Source organism: Mobula birostris, chromosome 6 (genome assembly GCF_030028105.1).
Source record: "Mobula birostris isolate sMobBir1 chromosome 6, sMobBir1.hap1, whole genome shotgun sequence".
In the NCBI taxonomy this organism is placed as follows: domain Eukaryota; kingdom Metazoa; phylum Chordata; class Chondrichthyes; order Myliobatiformes; family Myliobatidae; genus Mobula; species Mobula birostris.
Genome location: NC_092375.1, coordinates 186,543,013 through 186,569,028, shown reverse-complemented (window position 1 = coordinate 186,569,028; position 26,016 = coordinate 186,543,013). Strand labels below are relative to the sequence as shown.

Sequence of the window (26,016 nt, the reverse complement as noted above, 5' to 3'; positions counted from 1 at the left end):
ACCATACTCCTCATACCTGGACCACGGTCCTCATACCTGGACCATAGTCCTCATACCTGAACCATAGCCCTCATACCTGGATTATAGCCCTCATACCTGGACCATGGTCCTCATACCCGGACCATAGCCCTCATACCCAGACCATGGTCCTCAACCCCGGACCATAGTCCTCATACCCGGATAATAGCCCTCATACCTGGACCATAGCACTCATACCTGGACCATAGCCCTCATACCCAGACCATAGACCTCATACCTGGACAATAGCCCTCATACCTGGACCATAGTCCTCATACCTGGACCACGGTCCTCATACCTGGACCATAGCCCTCATACCTGGACTATAACTCTCATACCTGGTCCATGGTCCTCATACCCGGACTATAGTCCTCATACCCTGACCATCGTCCTCAAACCCGGCTCATAGGCCTCATAACCGGACCATAGCCCTCATACATGGACCATAGTCCTCATACCTGGACTATAGTACTCATACCTGGACCATAGTCCTCATACCTGGACCATAGCCCTCATAACTGAACCATAATCCTCATACCCGGACCATAGTCCTCATACCCGGAACATAGTACTCATACCTGGACCATAAACCTCATACGTGGACCATAGCCCTCATACCCGGAGCATAGCCCTCATACCTGGACAATAGCCCTCATACCTCGACCATAGTCGTCATACCTGGACCACGGTCCTCATACCTGGACCATAGCCCTCATACCTGGACTATAACCCTCATACCTGGTCCATGGTCCTCATACCCAGACTATAGTCCTCATACCTGGACCATCGTCCTCAAACACGGCTCATAGTCCTCATACCCGGACCATAGCCCTCATACATGGACCTTAGTCCTCATACCTGGACTATAGTACTCATACCTGGACCATAGTCCTCATACCCGGACCATAGCCCTCATACTCGGACCATAGCCCTCATACCCGGACCATAGTCCTCATACCTGGACCATAGCCCTCATAACTGGACCATGGTCCTCATACCCGGACCATAGCCCTCATACCCGGACCATAGTCCTAATACCTGGACCACAGTCCTCATACCTGGATCATAGCCCTCATACATGAACTATAGCCCTCATACCTGGACCATGGTCCTCATACCCTGACCATAGCTTTCATACCTGGACCATAGTCCTCATACCTGGACCATGGTCCTCATACCCGGACCATAGTCCTCAGACCCGGAACATAGTCCTCATACCTGGACCATGGTCCTCATACCTGGATCATAGCCCTCATACCTGGACTATAGCCCTCATACCTGAACCATGGTCCTCATACCCGGACCATAGCATTCATACCTGGACCATAGTCCTCATACTTGGACCATGGTCCTCATACCCGGACCATAGCGTCATACCTGGACCATAGTCCTCATACCTGGACAATAGTCCTCATACCTGGACGATATCCCTCATGCCTGGACCATAGTCCTCATACCGGGATAATAGCCCTCATACCTGGACCGTACCCTCATACCTGGACCATAGCCCTCATATGTGGACCACCGTCCTCATACCTGGACCATAGCCCTCATACCTGGACCATGGACCTCATACCCGGACCATAGTCCTCATACCCGGACCATAGCCCTCATACCCGGACCATGGCCCTCATACCTGGACCATGGTCCTCATACCTGGACCATAGTCTTCATACCTGGATTATGGCCCTCATACCCAGACCATAGTCCTCCTACCTGGACCATGGTCCTCATACCCGGAGCATAGTCCTCATACATGGACCATAGTCCTCATACCCGGACATAGCCTTCATACCTGGACCATAGTCCTCATATCTGGACCACGGTCCTCATACCCGGACCATAGTCCTCATACCCAGACTATAGTCGTCATACCTGGACCACGGTCCTCATAACCGGACCATGGCCCTCATACCCGGACCATAGTCCTCAAACCCGGACCATAGTCCTCATACCTGGACCATAGCCCTCATTCCTCAACCATAGTCCTCATACCCGGACCATAGCCCTCATAACTGGACCATGGTCCTCATACCCGGACCATAGTCCTCAAACCTGGACCACGGTCCTCATACCCGGACCATGCCCCTCATACCCGGACTATAGTCCTCATACCCGGACCATAGCCCTCATACTTGGACCATAGTCCTTATAACTGGACTATAGCACTCATACATGGACCATACTCCTCATACCTGGACCATAGTCCTCATACACGGATAATAGCCCTCATACCTGGACCAGAGTCCTCATACCTGGACCATAGTCCTAATACCCAGATAATAGCCCTCATACCTGGACCATAGCCCTCATACCTGGACCATAGTCCTCATAGCTGGACCACGGTCCTCATACCTGGACCATAGCCCTCATACCTGGACTATAGCACTCATACCTGGACCATAGTCCTCATAGCTGGACCACGGTCCTCATACCTGGACCATAGCCCTCATACCCGGACTATAGTCCTCATACCCGGACCATAGCCCTCATACTTGGACCATAGTCCTCATACCTGGACTATAGCACTCATACATGGACCATACTCCTCATACCTGGACCATAGTCCTCATACACGGATAATAGCCTCATACCTGGACCATGGTCCTAATACCTGGGCAATGGTCCTCATACCAGGACCATAGCACTCATACCTGGACTATAGCCCTCATACCTGGCCATGGTCCTCAATCCCGGACCAAGGTCCTCATACCTGGATCATAATCCTCATACCTGGACAATAGCCCTCATACCTGGACTATAGCCCTCATACCTGGACAATAGTCCTCATACACGGACAATAGCCCTCATACCTGGACCATGGCCCTCATAACAGGACCATAGTCCTCATACCTGGACCTTAGCCCTCATACCCGAACCATAATCCTCATACCCGGACCATAGTCCTCATACCTGGACGATAGCCCTCATAACTGGACCATGGTCCTCATACGCGGACCATAGCCCTCATACCTGGACCACAGACCTCATAACTGGACCATGGTTCTCATACCCGGACCATAGCCTTCATACCTGGACCATAGTCCTCATATCTGGACCACGGTCCTCATACCCGGACCATAGTCCTCATACCCAGACTATAGTCGTCATACCTGGACCACGGTCCTCATAACCGGACCATGGCCCTCATACCCGGACCATAGTCCTCAAACCCGGACCATAGTCCTCATACCTGGACCATAGCCCTCATTCCTCAACCATAGTCCTCATACCCGGACCATAGCCCTCATAACTGGACCATGGTCCTCATACCTGGACCATAGTCCTCAAACCTGGACCACGGTCCTCATACCCGGACCGTGCCCCTCATACCCGGACTATAGTCCTCATACCCGGACCATAGCCCTCATACTTGGACCATAGTCCTCATACCTGGACTATAGCACTCATACATGGACCATACTCCTCATACCTGGACCATAGTCCTCATACACGGATAATAGCCCTCATACCTGGACCATGGTCCTAATACCTGGGCAATGGTCCTCATACCAGGACCATAGCGCTCATACCTGGACTATAGCCCTCATACCTGGACCACAGTCCTCATACCCGGACCGTGGCCCTCATACTCGGACCATAGCCGTCATAGCTGGACCATAGTCCTCATACCTGGACCATAGTCCTCATACACGGATAATAGCCCTCATACCCGGACCATAGCCTTCATGCCTGGCGCATAGTCCTAATACCTGGACCATGGTCCTCATACCCGGACCATAGCCTTCATACCCAGACCATAGCCCATGGTCCTCATACCCGGACCATAGTCCTCAAACCCGGTTCATAGTCCTCATACCTGGACCATAGCCCTCATACCTGGACCATAGCCCTTATACCCAGACCATAGACCTCATACCCGGACCCTAGCCCTCATACCCAGACCATGGTCCTCAAACCCGGACCATAGTCCTCATACATAGACCATAGTCCTCATACCTGGACCATGGTCCTCATACACTGACCATAGACCTCATACCTGGACCATAGTTCTGATACCCAGATAATAGCCCTCATACCTGGACCATAGCCCTCATACCCGGACCATAGCCCTCATACCAGGACCATAGTCCTCATACCCGGGCCATAGTCCTCATACCTGGACCATAGTCCTCATACCTGGACATGGTCCTCGTACCCGGACTATAGACCTCATACCCGGACCATCGTCCTCAAACCCGGCTCATAGTCCTCATACCCGGACCATAGCCCGCATACCTGGACCATAGCCCTCATAACTGGACCATGGTTCTCATACCCGGACCTTAGTCCTCATACCCGGACCTTAGTCCTCATACCTGGACCATAGTCCTCATACCTGGACCATAGTCCTCATACACGGATAATAGCCCTCATACCCGGACCATAGCCTTCATGCCTGGCGCATAGTCCTAATACCTGGACCATGGTCCTCATACCCGGACCATAGCCTTCATACCCAGACCATAGCCCTCATTACTGGACCATGGTCCTCATACCCGGACCATAGCCTTCATACCCAGACCATAGCCCTCATTACTGGACCATGGTCCTCATACCCGGACCATAGTCCTCAAACCCGGTTCATAGTCCTCATACCTGGACCATAGCCCTCATACCTGGACCATAGCCCTTATACCCAGACCATAGACCTCATACCCGGACCATAGCCCTCATACCCAGACCATGGTCCTCAAACCCGGACCATAGTCCTCATACATAGACCATAGTCCTCATACCTGGACCATGGTCCTCATACACTGACCATAGACCTCATACCTGGACCATAGTTCTGATACCCAGATAATAGCCCTCATACCTGGACCATAGCCCTCATACCCGGACCATAGCCCTCATACCAGGACCATAGTCCTCATACCTGGACCACGGTCCTCATTCCCGGACCATGCCCCTCATACCCGGACCATAGCCGTAATACCTGGACCATAGTCCTCATACCTGGACCATAGCCCTCTTACCTGGACCATAGTCCTCATACCTGGATCACGGTCCTCATACCTGGACCATAGCCCTGATACCTGGACCATGGTACTCATACCCGGATTATACTCCTCATACCCGGACTATCGTCCTCAAACCCGGCTCATAGTCCTCATACCCGACTATTCTGCTCATACCTGGACCATAGACCTCATACCTGGACTATGGTCCTCATACCTGGACCATAGTCCTCATAACTGGACCATAGCCCTCATACGCGAACCATAATCCTCATACCCGGACCATAGTCCTCATACACGGAACATAGTTCTCATACCTGGACCATAGTCCTCATAACTGGACCATAGCCCTCATACGCGAACCATAATCCTCATACCCGGACCATAGTCCTCATACACGGAACATAGTTCTCATACCTGGACCATAGCCCTCATACCCGGACCATAGCCTTCATACCCAGACCATAGCCCTCATTACTGGACCATGGTCCTCATACCCGGACCATAGTCCTCAAACCCGGTTCATAGTCCTCATACCTGGACCATAGCCCTCATACCTGGACCATAGCCCTTATACCCAGACCATAGACCTCATACCCGGACCATAGCCCTCATACCCAGACCATGGTCCTCAAACCCGGACCATAGTCCTCATACATAGACCATAGTCCTCATACCTGGACCATGGTACTCATACACTGACCATAGACCTCATACCTGGACCATAGTTCTGATACCCAGATAATAGCCCTCATACCTGGACCATAGCCCTCATACCCGGACCATAGCCCTCATACCAGGACCATAGTCCTCATACCTGGACCACGGTCCTCATTCCCGGACCATGCCCCTCATACCCGGACCATAGCCCCCATACCCAGACCATGGTCCTCAACCCCGGACCATAGTCCTCATACCCGGATAATAGCCCTCATACCTGGACCATAGCACTCATACCTGGACCATAGCCCTCATACCCAGACCATAGACCTCATACCTGGACAATAGCCCTCATACCTGGACCATAGTCCTCATACCTGGACCACGGTCCTCATACCTGGACCATAGCCCTCATACCTGGACTATAACTCTCATACCTGGTCCATGGTCCTCATACCCGGACTATAGTCCTCATACCCTGACCATCGTCCTCAAACCCGGCTCATAGGCCTCATAACCGGACCATAGCCCTCATACATGGACCATAGTCCTCATACCTGGACTATAGTACTCATACCTGGACCATAGTCCTCATACCTGGACCATAGCCCTCATAACTGAACCATAATCCTCATACCCGGACCATAGTCCTCATACCCGGAACATAGTACTCATACCTGGACCATAAACCTCATACGTGGACCATAGCCCTCATACCCGGAGCATAGCCCTCATACCTGGACAATAGCCCTCATACCTCGACCATAGTCGTCATACCTGGACCACGGTCCTCATACCTGGACCATAGCCCTCATACCTGGACTATAACCCTCATACCTGGTCCATGGTCCTCATACCCGGACTATAGTCCTCATACCTGGACCATCGTCCTCAAACACGGCTCATAGTCCTCATACCCGGACCATAGCCCTCATACATGGACCATAGTCCTCATACCTGGACTATAGTACTCATACCTGGACCATAGTCCTCATACCCGGACCATAGCCCTCATACTCGGACCATAGCCCTCATACCCGGACCATAGTCCTCATACCTGGACCATAGCCATCATACCTGGACCATAGTCTTAATACCTGGACCATGGTCCTCATACGCGGACCATAGTCCTCATACCTGGACCATAGTCCTCATACCCGGACCATAGTCCTCATACCTAGACCACGGTCCTCATACCTAGACCATAGCCCTCATACCCGGACCATAGGCATCATACCTGGACCATAGTCCTCATACCTGGACCATAGTTCTCATACACGGATAATAGCCCACATACCTGGACCATAGCCCTCATACCTGGACCATAGCCCTCATACCCAGACCATAGACCTCATACCCGGACCATAGCCCTCATACCTGGACCACGGTCCTCATACCTGGACCATAGCCCTCATATCTGGACTATAGCCCTGATACCTGGACCATGGTACTCATACCCAGATTATAGTCCTCATACCCGGACCATCGTCCTCAAACCCGGCTCATAGTCCTCATACCTGACCATAGCCCTCATACCTAGACCATAGTCCTCATACCTGGACTATAGTTCTCATACATGGGCTATAGCCCTCATACCTGGGTCATAGTCCTCATACTGGGACCATAGCCCTCATAGCTGGACCATAGTCCTTATACCTGGACCATAGTCCTCATACCTGGACCATAGTCCTCATACCTGGACCATAGCCATCATACCCGAACCATAATCCTCATACCCGGACCATAGTCCTCATACCCGGAACATAGTACTCATACCTGGACCATAGTCCTCATACCTGGACCATGGTCCTCATACCCGGACTATAGACCTCATACCCGGACCATCATCCTCAATCCCGGCTCATAGTCCTCATACCCGGACCATAGCCCTCATACCAGGACCATAGTCCTCATACCTGGACTATAGCACTCAAACCCGGACCATAGTCCTCATAGCTGGACCATAGTCCTCATATCTGGACCATAGTCCTCATACCTGGACCATAGCCCTCATACCGAACCAACATCCTCATACCCGGACCATAGTCCTCATACCAGGAACATAGTCCTCATACCTGGACCATAAACCTCATACGTGGACCATAGCCCTCATACCCGGAGCATAGCCCTCATACCTGGACAATAGCCGTCATACCTGGACCATAGTCCTCATACCTGGACCACGGTCCTCATACCTGGACCATAGTCCTCATACCTGAACCATAGCCCTCATACCTGGATTATAGCCCTCATACCTGGACCATGGTCCTCATACCCGGACCATAGCCCTCATACCCAGACCATGGTCCTCAACCCCGGACCATAGTCCTCATACCCGGATAATAGCCCTCATACCTGGACCATAGCACTCATACCTGGACCATAGCCCTCATACCCAGACCATAGACCTCATACCTGGACAATAGCCCTCATACCTGGACCATAGTCCTCATACCTGGACCACGGTCCTCATACCTGGACCATAGCCCTCATACCTGGACTATAACTCTCATACCTGGTCCATGGTCCTCATACCCGGACTATAGTCCTCATACCCTGACCATCGTCCTCAAACCCGGCTCATAGGCCTCATAACCGGACCATAGCCCTCATACATGGACCATAGTCCTCATACCTGGACTATAGTACTCATACCTGGACCATAGTCCTCATACCTGGACCATAGCCCTCATAACTGAACCATAATCCTCATACCCGGACCATAGTCCTCATACCCGGAACATAGTACTCATACCTGGACCATAAACCTCATACGTGGACCATAGCCCTCATACCCGGAGCATAGCCCTCATACCTGGACAATAGCCCTCATACCTCGACCATAGTCGTCATACCTGGACCACGGTCCTCATACCTGGACCATAGCCCTCATACCTGGACTATAACCCTCATACCTGGTCCATGGTCCTCATACCCGGACTATAGTCCTCATACCTGGACCATCGTCCTCAAACACGGCTCATAGTCCTCATACCCGGACCATAGCCCTCCTACACTCATACCTGGACCATAGTCCTCATACCCGGACCATAGCCCTCATACTCGGACCATAGTCCTCATACCTGGACCATAGCCCTCATAACTGGACCATGGTCCTCATACCCGGACCATAGCCCTCATACCCGGACCATAGTCCTAATACCTGGACCACAGTCCTCATACCTGGATCATAGCCCTCATACATGAACTATAGCCCTCATACCTGGACCATGGTCCTCATACCCTGACCATAGCTTTCATACCTGGACCATAGTCCTCATACCTGGACCATGGTCCTCATACCCGGACCATAGTCCTCAGACCCGGAACATAGTCCTCATACCTGGACCACGGTCCTCATACCTGGATCATAGCCCTCATACCTGGACTATAGCCCTCATACCTGAACCATGGTCCTCATACCCGGACCATAGCATTCGTACCTGGAACATAGTCCTCATACTTGGACCATGGTCCTCATACCCGGACCATAGCGTCATACCTGGACCATAGTCCTCATACCTGGACAATAGTCCTCATACCTGGACGATATCCCTCATGCCTGGACCATAGTCCTCATACCGGGATAATAGCCCTCATACCTGGACCGTACCCTCATACCTGGACCATAGCCCTCATATGTGGACCACCGTCCTCATACCTGGACCATAGCCCTCATACCTGGACCATGGACCTCATACCCGGACCATAGTCCTCATACCCGGACCATAGCCCTCATACCTGGACCATGGTCCTCATACCTGGACCATAGTCTTCATACCTGGATTATGGCCCTCATACCCAGACCATAGTCCTCCTACCTGGACCATGGTCCTCATACCCGGAGCATAGTCCTCATACATGGACCATAGTCCTCATACCCGGACCATAGCCTTCATACCTGGACCATAGTCCTCATATCTGGACCACGGTCCTCATACCCGGACCATAGTCCTCATACCCAGACTATAGTCGTCATACCTGGACCACGGTCCTCATAACCGGACCATGGCCCTCATACCCGGACCATAGTCCTCAAACCCGGACCATAGTCCTCATACCTGGACCATAGCCCTCATTCCTCAACCATAGTCCTCATACCCGGACCATAGCCCTCATAACTGGACCTTGGTCCTCATACCCGGACCATAGTCCTCAAACCTGGACCACGGTCCTCATACCCGGACCATGCCCCTCATACCCGGACTATAGTCCTCATACCCGGACCATAGCCCTCATACTTGGACCATAGTCCTTATAACTGGACTATAGCACTCATACATGGACCATACTCCTCATACCTGGACCATAGTCCTCATACACGGATAATAGCCCTCATACCTGGACCAGAGCCCTCATACCTGGACCATAGTCCTAATACCCAGATAATAGCCCTCATACCTGGACCATAGCCCTCATACCTGGACCATAGTCCTCATAGCTGGACCACGGTCCTCATACCTGGACCATAGCCCTCATACCTGGACTATAGCACTCATACCTGGACCATAGTCCTCATAGCTGGACCACGGTCCTCATACCTGGACCATAGCCCTCATACCCGGACTATAGTCCTCATACCCGGACCATAGCCCTCATACTTGGACCATAGTCCTCATACCTGGACTATAGCACTCATACATGGACCATACTCCTCATACCTGGACCATAGTCCTCATACACGGATAATAGCCCTCATACCTGGACCATGGTCCTAATACCTGGGCAATGGTCCTCATACCAGGACCATAGCACTCATACCTGGACTATAGCCCTCATACCTGGCCATGGTCCTCAATCCCGGACCAAGGTCCTCATACCTGGATCATAATCCTCATACCTGGACAATAGCCCTCATACCTGGACTATAGCCCTCATACCTGGACAATAGTCCTCATACACGGACAATAGCCCTCATACCTGGACCATGGCCCTCATAACAGGACCATAGTCCTCATACCTGGACCTTAGCCCTCATACCCGAACCATAATCCTCATACCCGGACCATAGTCCTCATACCTGGACGATAGCCCTCATAACTGGACCATGGTCCTCATACGCGGACCATAGCCCTCATACCTGGACCACAGACCTCATAACTGGACCATGGTTCTCATACCCGGACCATAGCCTTCATACCTGGACCATAGTCCTCATATCTGGACCACGGTCCTCATACCCGGACCATAGTCCTCATACCCAGACTATAGTCGTCATACCTGGACCACGGTCCTCATAACCGGACCATGGCCCTCATACCCGGACCATAGTCCTCAAACCCGGACCATAGTCCTCATACCTGGACCATAGCCCTCATTCCTCAACCATAGTCCTCATACCCGGACCATAGCCCTCATAACTGGACCATGGTCCTCATACCTGGACCATAGTCCTCAAACCTGGACCACGGTCCTCATACCCGGACCGTGCCCCTCATACCCGGACTATAGTCCTCATACCCGGACCATAGCCCTCATACTTGGACCATAGTCCTCATACCTGGACTATAGCACTCATACATGGACCATACTCCTCATACCTGGACCATAGTCCTCATACACGGATAATAGCCCTCATACCCGGACCATAGCCTTCATGCCTGGCGCATAGTCCTAATACCTGGACCATGGTCCTCATACCCGGACCATAGCCTTCATACCCAGACCATAGCCCATGGTCCTCATACCCGGACCATAGTCCTCAAACCCGGTTCATAGTCCTCATACCTGGACCATAGCCCTCATACCTGGACCATAGCCCTTATACCCAGACCATAGACCTCATACCCGGACCCTAGCCCTCATACCCAGACCATGGTCCTCAAACCCGGACCATAGTCCTCATACATAGACCATAGTCCTCATACCTGGACCATGGTCCTCATACACTGACCATAGACCTCATACCTGGACCATAGTTCTGATACCCAGATAATAGCCCTCATACCTGGACCATAGCCCTCATAGCTGGACCATAGTCCTTATACCTGGACCATAGTCCTCATACCTGGACCATAGTCCTCATACCTGGACCATAGCCATCATACCCGAACCATAATCCTCATACCCGGACCATAGTCCTCATACCCGGAACATAGTACTCATACTTGGACCATAGTCCTCATACCTGGACCATGGTCCTCATACCCGGACTATAGACCTCATACCCGGACCATCATCCTCAATCCCGGCTCATAGTCCTCATACCCGGACCATAGCCCTCATACCTGGACCATAGTCCTCATACCTGGACTATAGCACTCAAACCCGGACCATAGCCTTCATAGCTGGACCATAGTCCTCATATCTGGACCATAGTCCTCATACCTGGACCATAGCCCTCATACCGAACCAACATCCTCATACCCAGACCATAGTCCTCATACCAGGAACATAGTCCTCATACCTGGACCATAAACCTCATACGTGGACCATAGCCCTCATACCCGGAGCATAGCCCTCATACCTGGACAATAGCCATCATACCTGGACCATACTCCTCATACCTGGACCACGGTCCTCATACCTGGACCATAGTCCTCATACCTGAACCATAGCCCTCATACCTGGATTATAGCCCTCATACCTGGACCATGGTCCTCATACCCGGACCATAGCCCTCATACCCAGACCATGGTCCTCAACCCCGGACCATAGTCCTCATACCCGGATAATAGCCCTCATACCTGGACCATAGCACTCATACCTGGACCATAGTCCTCATACCTGGACCACGGTCCTCATACCTGGACCATAGCCCTCATACCTGGACTATAACTCTCATACCTGGTCCATGGTCCTCATACCCGGACTATAGTCCTCATACCCTGACCATCGTCCTCAAACCCGGCTCATAGGCCTCATAACCGGACCATAGCCCTCATACATGGACCATAGTCCTCATACCTGGACTATAGTACTCATACCTGGACCATAGTCCTCATACCTGGACCATAGCCCTCATAACTGAACCATAATCCTCATACCCGGACCATAGTCCTCATACCCGGAACATAGTACTCATACCTGGACCATAAACCTCATACGTGGACCATAGCCCTCATACCCGGAGCATAGCCCTCATACCTGGACAATAGCCCTCATACCTCGACCATAGTCGTCATACCTGGACCACGGTCCTCATACCTGGACCATAGCCCTCATACCTGGACTATAACCCTCATACCTGGTCCATGGTCCTCATACCCGGACTATAGTCCTCATACCTGGACCATCGTCCTCAAACACGGCTCATAGTCCTCATACCCGGACCATAGCCCTCATACATGGACCATAGTCCTCATACCTGGACTATAGTACTCATACCTGGACCATAGTCCTCATACCCGGACCATAGCCCTCATACTCGGACCATAGCCCTCATACCCGGACCATAGTCCTCATACCTGGACCATAGCCCTCATAACTGGACCATGGTCCTCATACCCGGACCATAGCCCTCATACCCGGACCATAGTCCTAATACCTGGACCACAGTCCTCATACCTGGATCATAGCCCTCATACATGAACTATAGCCCTCATACCTGGACCATGGCCCTCATACCCTGACCATAGCTTTCATACCTGGACCATAGTCCTCATACCTGGACTATAGTACTCATACCTGGACCGTACCCTCATACCTGGACCATAGCCCTCATATGTGGACCACCGTCCTCATACCTGGACCATAGCCCTCATACCTGGACCATGGACCTCATACCCGGACCATAGTCCTCATACCCGGACCATAGCCCTCATACCCGGACCATGGCCCTCATACCTGGACCATGGTCCTCATACCTGGACCATAGTCTTCATACCTGGATTATGGCCCTCATACCCAGACCATAGTCCTCCTACCTGGACCATGGTCCTCATACCCGGAGCATAGTCCTCATACATGGACCATAGTCCTCATACCCGGACATAGCCTTCATACCTGGACCATAGTCCTCATATCTGGACCACGGTCCTCATACCCGGACCATAGTCCTCATACCCAGACTATAGTCGTCATACCTGGACCACGGTCCTCATAACCGGACCATGGCCCTCATACCCGGACCATAGTCCTCAAACCCGGACCATAGTCCTCATACCTGGACCATAGCCCTCATTCCTCAACCATAGTCCTCATACCCGGACCATAGCCCTCATAACTGGACCATGGTCCTCATACCCGGACCATAGTCCTCAAACCTGGACCACGGTCCTCATACCCGGACCATGCCCCTCATACCCGGACTATAGTCCTCATACCCGGACCATAGCCCTCATACTTGGACCATAGTCCTTATAACTGGACTATAGCACTCATACATGGACCATACTCCTCATACCTGGACCATAGTCCTCATACACGGATAATAGCCCTCATACCTGGACCAGAGTCCTCATACCTGGACCATAGTCCTAATACCCAGATAATAGCCCTCATACCTGGACCATAGCCCTCATACCTGGACCATAGTCCTCATAGCTGGACCACGGTCCTCATACCTGGACCATAGCCCTCATACCTGGACTATAGCACTCATACCTGGACCATAGTCCTCATAGCTGGACCACGGTCCTCATACCTGGACCATAGCCCTCATACCCGGACTATAGTCCTCATACCCGGACCATAGCCCTCATACTTGGACCATAGTCCTCATACCTGGACTATAGCACTCATACATGGACCATACTCCTCATACCTGGACCATAGTCCTCATACACGGATAATAGCCCTCATACCTGGACCATGGTCCTAATACCTGGGCAATGGTCCTCATACCAGGACCATAGCACTCATACCTGGACTATAGCCCTCATACCTGGCCATGGTCCTCAATCCCGGACCAAGGTCCTCATACCTGGATCATAATCCTCATACCTGGACAATAGCCCTCATACCTGGACTATAGCCCTCATACCTGGACAATAGTCCTCATACACGGACAATAGCCCTCATACCTGGACCATGGCCCTCATAACAGGACCATAGTCCTCATACCTGGACCTTAGCCCTCATACCCGAACCATAATCCTCATACCCGGACCATAGTCCTCATACCTGGACGATAGCCCTCATAACTGGACCATGGTCCTCATACGCGGACCATAGCCCTCATACCTGGACCACAGACCTCATAACTGGACCATGGTTCTCATACCCGGACCATAGCCTTCATACCTGGACCATAGTCCTCATATCTGGACCACGGTCCTCATACCCGGACCATAGTCCTCATACCCAGACTATAGTCGTCATACCTGGACCACGGTCCTCATAACCGGACCATGGCCCTCATACCCGGACCATAGTCCTCAAACCCGGACCATAGTCCTCATACCTGGACCATAGCCCTCATTCCTCAACCATAGTCCTCATACCCGGACCATAGCCCTCATAACTGGACCATGGTCCTCATACCTGGACCATAGTCCTCAAACCTGGACCACGGTCCTCATACCCGGACCGTGCCCCTCATACCCGGACTATAGTCCTCATACCCGGACCATAGCCCTCATACTTGGACCATAGTCCTCATACCTGGACTATAGCACTCATACATGGACCATACTCCTCATACCTGGACCATAGTCCTCATACACGGATAATAGCCCTCATACCTGGACCATGGTCCTAATACCTGGGCAATGGTCCTCATACCAGGACCATAGCGCTCATACCTGGACTATAGCCCTCATACCTGGACCACAGTCCTCATACCCGGACCGTGGCCCTCATACTCGGACCATAGCCGTCATAGCTGGACCATAGTCCTCATACCTGGACCATAGTCCTCATACACGGATAATAGCCCTCATACCCGGACCATAGCCTTCATGCCTGGCGCATAGTCCTAATACCTGGACCATGGTCCTCATACCCGGACCATAGCCTTCATACCCAGACCATAGCCCATGGTCCTCATACCCGGACCATAGTCCTCAAACCCGGTTCATAGTCCTCATACCTGGACCATAGCCCTCATACCTGGACCATAGCCCTTATACCCAGACCATAGACCTCATACCCGGACCCTAGCCCTCATACCCAGACCATGGTCCTCAAACCCGGACCATAGTCCTCATACATAGACCATAGTCCTCATACCTGGACCATGGTCCTCATACACTGACCATAGACCTCATACCTGGACCATAGTTCTGATACCCAGATAATAGCCCTCATACCTGGACCATAGCCCTCATAGCTGGACCATAGCCCTCATACCAGGACCATAGTCCTCATACCCGGGCCATAGTCCTCATACCTGGACCATAGTCCTCATACCTGGACATGGTCCTCGTACCCGGACTATAGACCTCATACCCGGACCATCGTCCTCAAACCCGGCTCATAGTCCTCATACCCGGACCATAGCCCGCATACCTGGACCATAGCCCTCATAACTGGACCATGGTTCTCATACCCGGACCTTAGTCCTCATACCCGGACCTTAGTCCTCATACCTGGACCATAGTCCTCATACCTGGACCATAGTCCTCATACACGGATAATAGCCCTCATACCCGGACCATAGCCTTCATGCCTGGCGCATAGTCCTAATACCTGGACCATGGTCCTCATACCCGGACCATAGCCTTCATACCCAGACCATAGCCCTCATTACTGGACCATGGTCCTCATACCCGGACCATAGCCTTCATACCCAGACCATAGCCCTCATTACTGGACCATGGTCCTCATACCCGGACCATAGTCCTCAAACCCGGTTCATAGTCCTCATACCTGGACCATAGCCCTCATACCTGGACCATAGCCCTTATACCCAGACCATAGACCTCATACCCGGACCATAGCCCTCATACCCAGACCATGGTCCTCAAACCCGGACCATAGTCCTCATACATAGACCATAGTCCTCATACCTGGACCATGGTCCTCATACACTGACCATAGACCTCATACCTGGACCATAGTTCTGATACCCAGATAATAGCCCTCATACCTGGACCATAGCCCTCATACCCGGACCATAGCCCTCATACCAGGACCATAGTCCTCATACCTGGACCACGGTCCTCATTCCCGGACCATGCCCCTCATACCCGGACCATAGCCGTAATACCTGGACCATAGTCCTCATACCTGGACCATAGCCCTCTTACCTGGACCATAGTCCTCATACCTGGATCACGGTCCTCATACCTGGACCATAGCCCTGATACCTGGACCATGGTACTCATACCCGGATTATACTCCTCATACCCGGACTATCGTCCTCAAACCCGGCTCATAGTCCTCATACCCGACTATTCTGCTCATACCTGGACCATAGACCTCATACCTGGACTATGGTCCTCATACCTGGACCATAGTCCTCATAACTGGACCATAGCCCTCATACGCGAACCATAATCCTCATACCCGGACCATAGTCCTCATACACGGAACATAGTTCTCATACCTGGACCATAGTCCTCATAACTGGACCATAGCCCTCATACGCGAACCATAATCCTCATACCCGGACCATAGTCCTCATACACGGAACATAGTTCTCATACCTGGACCATAGCCCTCATACCCGGACCATAGCCTTCATACCCAGACCATAGCCCTCATTACTGGACCATGGTCCTCATACCCGGACCATAGTCCTCAAACCCGGTTCATAGTCCTCATACCTGGACCATAGCCCTCATACCTGGACCATAGCCCTTATACCCAGACCATAGACCTCATACCCGGACCATAGCCCTCATACCCAGACCATGGTCCTCAAACCCGGACCATAGTCCTCATACATAGACCATAGTCCTCATACCTGGACCATGGTACTCATACACTGACCATAGACCTCATACCTGGACCATAGTTCTGATACCCAGATAATAGCCCTCATACCTGGACCATAGCCCTCATACCCGGACCATAGCCCTCATACCAGGACCATAGTCCTCATACCTGGACCACGGTCCTCATTCCCGGACCATGCCCCTCATACCCGGACCATAGCCGTAATACCTGGACCATAGTCCTCATATCTGGACCACGGTCCTCATACCCGGACCATAGTCCTCATACCCAGACTATAGTCGTCATACCTGGACCACGGTCCTCATAACCGGACCATGGCCCTCATACCCGGACCATAGTCCTCAAACCCGGACCATAGTCCTCATACCTGGACCATAGCCCTCATTCCTCAACCATAGTCCTCATACCCGGATAATAGCCCTCATACCTGGACCATAGCCCTCACACTTGGACCATAGCCCTAATACCTGGACCATGGTCCTCATACCCGAACCATAGCCCTCATACCCGGACCATAGCCCTCATAACTGGACCATGGTCCTCATACCCGGACCATAGTCCTCAAACCTGGACCATAGTCCTCATACCCGGACCATAGTCCTCAAACCTGGACCACGGTCCTCATACCCGGACCATGCCCCTCATACCCGGACCATAGTCCTCATACCTGGACCATAGCCCTCATAACTGGACCATGGTCTTCATACCCGGACCTTAGTCCTCATACCTGGACCATAGTCCTCATACCTGGACATGGTCCTCATACCCGGACTATAGACCTCATACCCGGACCATCGTCCTCAAACCCGGCTCATAGTCCTCATACCCGGACCATAGCCCTCATACCTGGACCATAGTCCTCATAACTGGACCATAGTCCTCATATCTGGACCATAGTCCTCATACCTGGACCATAGCCCTCATACCCGAACCAACATCCTCATACCCGGACCATAGTCCTCATACCTGGAACATAGTCCTCATACCTGGACAATAGTCCTAATACCTGGACTAGGGTCCACATACCCGACCATAGCCCGCATACCTGGACCATAGCCCTCATAACTGGACCATGGTTCTCATACCCGGACCTTAGTCCTCATACCTGGACCATAGTCCTCATACCTGCATCATAGCCCTCATACCTGGACTATAACCCTCATACCTGGACCATGGTCCTCATACCCGGACCATAGCCTTCATACCTGGACCATAGTCCTCACACCTGGACCATGGTCATCATACCCGGAGCATAGTCCTCATACCCAGACCATAGTCCTCATACCTGGACCACAGTCCTCATACCCGGACCGTGGCCCTCATACTCGGACCATAGCCGTCATAGCTGGACCATAGTCCTCATACCTGGACCATAGTCCTCATACACGGATAATAGCCCTAATACCCGGACCATAGCCTTCATGCCTGGCGCATAGTCCTAATACCTGGACCATGGTCCTCATACCCGGACCATAGCCTTCATACCCAGACCATAGCCCATGGTCCTCATACCCGGACCATAGTCCTCAAACCCGGTTCATAGTCCTCATCCCTGGACCATAGCCCTCATACCTGGACCATAGCCCTTATACCCAGACCATAGACCTCATACCCGGACCATAGCCCTCATACCCAGACCATGGTCCTCAAACCCGGACCATAGTCCTCATACATAGACCATAGTCCTCATACCTGGACCATGGTCCTCATACACTGACCATAGACCTCATACCTGGACCATAGTTCTGATACCCAGATAATAGCCCTCATACCTGGACCATGCCCCTCATACCCGGACCATAGCCGTAATACCTGGACCATAGTCCTCATACCTGGACCATAGCCCTCTTACCTGGACCATAGTCCTCATACCTGGATCACGGTCCTCATACCTGGACCATAGCCCTGATACCTGGACCATGGTACTCATACCCGGATTATACTCCTCATACCCGGACTATCGTCCTCAAACCCGGCTCATAGTCCTCATACCCGATTATTCTGCTCATACCTGGACCATAGACCTCATACCTGGACTATGGTCCTCATACCTGGACCATAGTCCTCATAACTGGACCATAGCCCTCATATGCGAACCATAATCCTCATACCCGGACCATAGTCCTCATACACGGAACATAGTTCTCATACCTGGACCATAGCCCTCATAACTGGACCATAGCCCTCATACGTGGACCACCGTCCCCATACCTAGACCATAGCCCTCATACCTGGACCATGGACCTCATACCCGGACCATAGTCCTCATACCTGGACCATAGCCCTCATACCCGGACCATAGCCCTCATAACTGGACCATAGCCCTCATACGTGGACCACCGTCCCCATACCTAGACCATAGCCCTCATACCTGGACCATGGACCTCATACCCGGACCATGGACCTCATACCCGGACCATAGTCCTCATACCCGGACCATAGCCCTCATACCCGGACCATAGCCCTGATACCTGGACTATTGTCCTCATACACGGATAATAGCCCTCATACTTGGACCAAAGCCCTCATACCTGGTCCATAGTCTTCATACCTGGATAATAGCCCTCATACCTGGACCATAGCCCTCATACCTGGACCATAGCCCTCATACCCAGACCATACACCTCATTCGCGGACCATAGCCCTCATACCTGGACCACGGTCCTCATACCTGGACCATAGCCCTCATACCTGGACTATAGCACTCATACCTGGACCATGGTCATCATACCTGGATCACGGTCCTCATACCTGGACCATAGCCCTGATAGCTGGACCATGGTACTCATACCCGGATTATACTCCTCGTACCCGGACTATCGTCCTCAAACCCGGCTCATAGTCCTCATACCCGACCATTCTGCTCATACCTGGACCATAGACCTCATACCTGGACTATGGTCCTCATACTTGGACCATAGTCCTCATAACTGGACCATAGCCCTCATACGCGAACCATAATCCTCATACCCGGACCATAGTCCTCATACCCGGAACATAGTCCTGATACCTGGACCATAGCCCTCATAACTGGACCATAGCCCTCATGCCTGGATCATAGTCCTCATACCGGGATAATAGCCCTCATACCTGGATCATACCCTCATACCTGGACCATAGCCCTCATACGTGGACCACCGTCCCCATACCCGGACAATAGCCCTCATACCTGGACCATGGACCTCATACCCGGACCATAGTCCTCATAGCCGGACCATAGCCCTCATACCTGGACCATGGTCCTCATACCCGGACCATGGTCCTCATACCTGGACCATAGTCTTCATACCTGGATTATGGCCCTCATACCCAGATCATAGCCCTCATACCTGGACCATGGTCCTCATACCCGGATCATAGTCCACATACCTGGACCATAGTCCTCATACCTGGACTATTGTCCTCATACACGGATAATAACCCTCATACTTGGACCAGAGCCCTCATACCTGGTCCATAGTCTTCATACCCGGATAATAGCCCTCATACCTGGACCATAGCCCTCATACCTGGACCACGGTCCTCATACCTGGACCATAGCCCTCATACCTGGACTATAGGACTCATACCTGGACCATGGTCATCATACCCGGACTATAGTCCTCATACCTGGACCATCGTCCTCAAACCCGGCTCATAGTACTCATACCCGGACCCTAGCCCTCATATCTGGACCATAGCCCTCATAACTGGACCATGGTTCTCATACGCAGACCATAGCCCTCATACCTGGACCATAGTCCTCATACCTGGACTATTGTCCTCATACACGGATAATAACCCTCATTCTTGGACCAGAGCCCTCATACCTGGTCCATAGTCTTCATACCCGGATAATAGCCCTCATACCCGGACCATAGCCTTCATACCTGGACCATAGCCCTCATATCTGGACCATGGTCCTCATACCCGGACCATAGTCCTCATACCCAGACCATAGTCATCATACCTGGACCACGGTCCTCATAACCGGACCATGGCCCTCATACCCGGACCACAGTCGTGATGGCATAACTGGACCTAAAGTCGCTGAGGTATACAGACGAGAGTACTAATGTCAAAATGCTCCAGTAGGTGTTGCATCTTCCACCTTCCTCCTTGCTTGTCAGTGGGGTGGGACCTTGGAATTTGGGTATAGAAGTCCTTTACTGAAGAACGCACACATGCCGTGGCTGTCAGTGAGTTTCTGGACGACTGCATTCTTTTCACCTAACACCAGTTCTTATCACAGATTTCCGTCTGGAATTCTGCATTCAATTAGTGGTAGAGCTTTCTTGTACCTTCAGGGTTGCTATTATTTCCTATCCAGGAAAGACTCATGTTTGTGGTTAATTGATTATTTAATCTTTTTATCATTAATCCAAAAGAAATGAGCTGTGCAACGTATTATGTAGGGCCTCTCTATAGGGTAGATAACCTCCTTTACATTTTAAAACAAAGTCCGAGAGGATGCCCTCTGTCATCAGGTTTCTGAAAGGACAATGAACCAACCCATGAACACTACCTCACTATCTTTGGCTCTCTTTTTGCACTACATATTTAGTTTAATTTCTGATACATATTTCTTATTGCACTGTATAGTTTTTTATTGCCCTGTTACTGCTGCTACAAAGCAACATATTTCACAACATATAGTATGGGTTGTGGGGTGGGGATACTGTACGTCTCTACCAAAGGAGATTTAGGTGCTCCTTCTCTCCGCTAGCTTGCTGATTATCTTTGGGCAAGGTGTAGCACCTGCTAAGGCTGACCCCGATCAGGGTGAGGTGAAGTCTTAGGAGCAGGTGGTGGATGGTCGTATGAGCTGCTATTGCATATCACAAGTCCTGGTTATGTGACCGCTGATGCCAGGCAGAAAAAACTCTGAAGAGTATTGATAATGGCTGGGGTCATTCTCTCCCTCTCCCGGTGTAGAGTGCCCTTCTGCTTCAAATTATCCACCTGTACCAAAAAAGATCAAGGTAACATCCCTGAACGACTGGCGTCCTGTCACACTCATCTCAATCCTAAGCAAATGCTTTGAGAGGCTGGTCAAGCATCTGTAGCTTGCTACTACCCAAAATGGACCCCCCACAATTTGCCTACCAACACAACCGATCGACAGTTGATGCAATAGCCACTGCTCTACATACTGTCCTTACACATCTGGAAAAGAAGGATGTTTATGTGAGAATGTTGTTCTTGGACTACAGTTCAGCATTCAACACAATAGTTCCATCCAGGCTCAAGAAGCTCAGAGACCTTGGTCTTGACCCCGCCTTGTGCAGATGGATCCTGGACTTCCTGTCAGATCACCAGCAGGTGGTAAGAGTGAGCTCCCTCACCTCCAACCCTCTGACTCTCAATTCAGGAGGTCCTCAGGGCTGCATACTGAGTACCCTCCATTACCCCCTGCATACCCATGACTGTATCGCCACCCACAGCTCCAATCTGCCAATTAAATTTGCTGACGACACTACATTGATTGGCCTTATCTCAAACAATAACAAAGGTGGTCTACAGGGAAGAAGTCATCTCTCTGACACGGTGGTGTCAAGAAAACAACCTCTCCCTCAATGTCGCAAAAAAAAAAGGAGCTGGTTGTGGATTACAGAAGGAATGGAGACGGGTTAACCCCTATTGACATCAATGGATCTGAGGTTGAGAGAATAAACAGCTTCAAATTCCTCAGCATACACATTACCGAGGAACTCACATGGTATGTACACACCAGTTGTGTGGTGAAAAATGCATAACAGTGCCTTTTTCCACCTCAGACAGTTGAGGAAATTTGTTATGGTCCCCAAAATCCTAAGAACTTTCTACAGGGGCACAATCGAGAGCATCCTGACTGTCTGCATCACTGCCTGATATGGGAACTGTACATTAATCACAGGATTCTGCAGAGAGTGGTGCGGATAGCATCAGCGCATTTGTAGTTGTGAAGTTCCCATTATTCAGGACATTTACAAGGACAGGTGTGTAAAAGGGGTCCGTAGAATCATTGGGGACCCAAGTCATCTGAACCACAATCTATTCCAACTGCTACCATCAAGGAAGCGGTATCACAGCATAAAAGTCAGGACCAATAGGCTCCAGGACAGCTTCTTCCACCAGGGCCACAGACTGGTGAACTCACACTGATTTGAGTGTACTCTATATTACATTGACTGTTCTATTTATTATAAATTATTATAAATTACTATAATTGCAAATTGCACATTTAGATGTAGATGTAATGTAAAGATTTTTACTCCTCATGTATGTGAAAGGTGTAAGAAATAAAGTCAATTCAATTCAATTCACCCATCTTGTAAAGGCACTGCCCAGAAAAAGGCAATGGCAAACCTCTTTTGTAGAAAAATTTGCCAAGAACAATCATGGTCTGAGACCATGATCGCCCACATCATATGACATGGCATCTCATGATAATGATGACAATCTTCTCAGGCCTCTGTTGGTCAGAATCGACCATGATGTTGTTTCCCAGCTGCCTAGATAAGTAATCAACATTGAACTCAACGTAGGACTGCCTTAGGGATCCCAGTTTGGGATTTTTCCCTCGGGGTTTACTCCTGGAGTCTTTCCCATGAGTGGATATAGACACTAGACAGCAGAGATTTCAGTTTTCCTTCTCCTAGGTGAGCTGTCAGCCATGGCCCCATCTGCCCAAAATGACCGGTTTTAAGGTGCCAGTAAACCCAGCTATGCCTTTTCCTATCAGTAGAAGTGGTTCCACTGGGCTTAGTAGCTGAACCACACGTAAAGGCCAGGAGCTGTATTTGGTTGTCAGGCTATTTGAGGTACACAGTTTTGGAGAATGTAAAAGGTGGTGGGAGCTTATCCCCAGTACGCACCCCCGGCAATGACAGCCTTAAGGAATCTGATGATAAGGACAGTATGTCAGTTACGTTAAACCTGATTCTGACCCTGAGCCTGGTGCAAGCTCTCACCCTCTGCTGGTGCTCTAGCAGCAATGAATCAATGATCTCATTGTGCACTGTGCAGTGTACCATTGAGGGAGCGTGCTGCGGCTGCCTCTGAGGGCTGATGTGTGGACAGGGGTGGATGGTGCAGCAGCTCAGTGCCGAGATGTAGGCCATTTCTGGGAATCAACAACAGTTCTCTCCTAAGCTGCCAGACTAGCTGGACCTCAAATTCCCTCATCATCTCCTCTCAGATGTGATGGAAACTACACAGCTCGCTGCATCCCAGAAACTTCTCTCTGGTAACCAGCTTATCTGTTACCATATCAGCCCTTACACTGAGTCTCTGCATGGGGTTTCAGCGGCTTCTTCAGCATCATGATCATCATCATGCGCCCTGTCGTATACACTAGCTGCTCCCATGGTTTCACGTGACCCTGATTGGGGAGCGGGGGCGGGGTGGTTGCTAAGCCGGTGCTATACCTTGTCCAAGGGTGACCTGCAGGCTAGCATGCTGTTACTTGGGATCAGTCGGAGCTGCCATGTCCACAGTTTGCATAAGCAATGAGACTGGAAAGCTCCTTTGCAAAGGTCTTGTTACCTACAGTACTGTGCAAAAGTCTTAGACACAGTACATATATATAGCTAGAGTGCCTAAGACGTTTACCAAGTACTGTACTTGCATACATGGAGCAGAGAACAAGTTTGTAAAACTGTGGGAGGAAGGGATGTTGGGAATGGCGGGGTGGAGCACTACTGGAGGGGTGTGGAACAGGTAACAAAAGGAAGTCCGGGGTGGGGGGTAGGGGTGGTGGGAGGTGGTGTGGGCGCAGACACACCCAGCCTTGAGACACCAAGCAAGGTCATTTTATTCCAAACAATTGATCTATTGATCATTACAGAATGTATTTCTGGTGCTTCCTGCTCCCTCCCCTCTCCCTTCCCCCTTCCCACTCCCACTCCACAATACAGACCCATATCAGAACCAGGTTGATCATCACTCACGAAATTAGTTTTTTTTGGCAGCAGCAGTGCAGTGCAGCACATATAATTACTGCAGTACTGTGCAAAAATCTTAGGTACGCTAGCTATATTTATCTGTGCCTGAGAATTTTGCACAGTACTATATTCATGATTGTTGCAAAGGAATCACACCTTACTCCATTTATTACACTTTCTTAATTCCACTGCTGGAGTCTGAAAATCTTGCGATGCAACATTGATTGATTATATAGTGAATCAACATTTAACAGTCATTAATTACAGTATGTTTTGTTTCAGCAAGCCATAATTGTTCTGACGCGGAATTCACCTGTGTGAACAGCCATCCTCCAAAAAGAAAGTGCATCCCTTGGGCATGGGTCTGTAATGGAGTTCCTGATTGCTCTGATGCTTTGGATGAAGATCAGAATTGTACAAGACGATCCTGCCCCGGGACAAAATTTACATGTGCCAATGGATTGTGTGTGAGGGGCTCATACAGGTTTGTTGCATCAAAGAACTTTTCGAATGGCGAGGGTGGAACCTAACGAATGTTCAAAGACTGAACGTGGAGAGCATGTTTCCTGTGGTGAGGGACCATCAGGTCAGATGGCACAGCCTCAGAATAGTGGGAAGTCCTTTTAGAATGGAGATAAGGAGGAATTTCTTTCGCCAAAGAGTGATGAATCTGTTGAATTTGTTGCCACAGG

The 26,016-nt window shown here is 50.9% G+C and overlaps 1 protein-coding gene across 1 annotated transcript in view; it reads left to right on the top strand.

The window, feature by feature from the left end:
- Nucleotides 1-26,016, top strand: part of LOC140198774 (low-density lipoprotein receptor-related protein 2-like) — a 359,184-nt gene that overhangs the window by 145,390 nt on the left and 187,778 nt on the right. Inside the window, 1 exon segment of the mRNA XM_072259784.1 lies at nucleotides 25,607-25,808. Within this exon segment, the coding sequence (XP_072115885.1) occupies nucleotides 25,607-25,808 (202 nt within the window).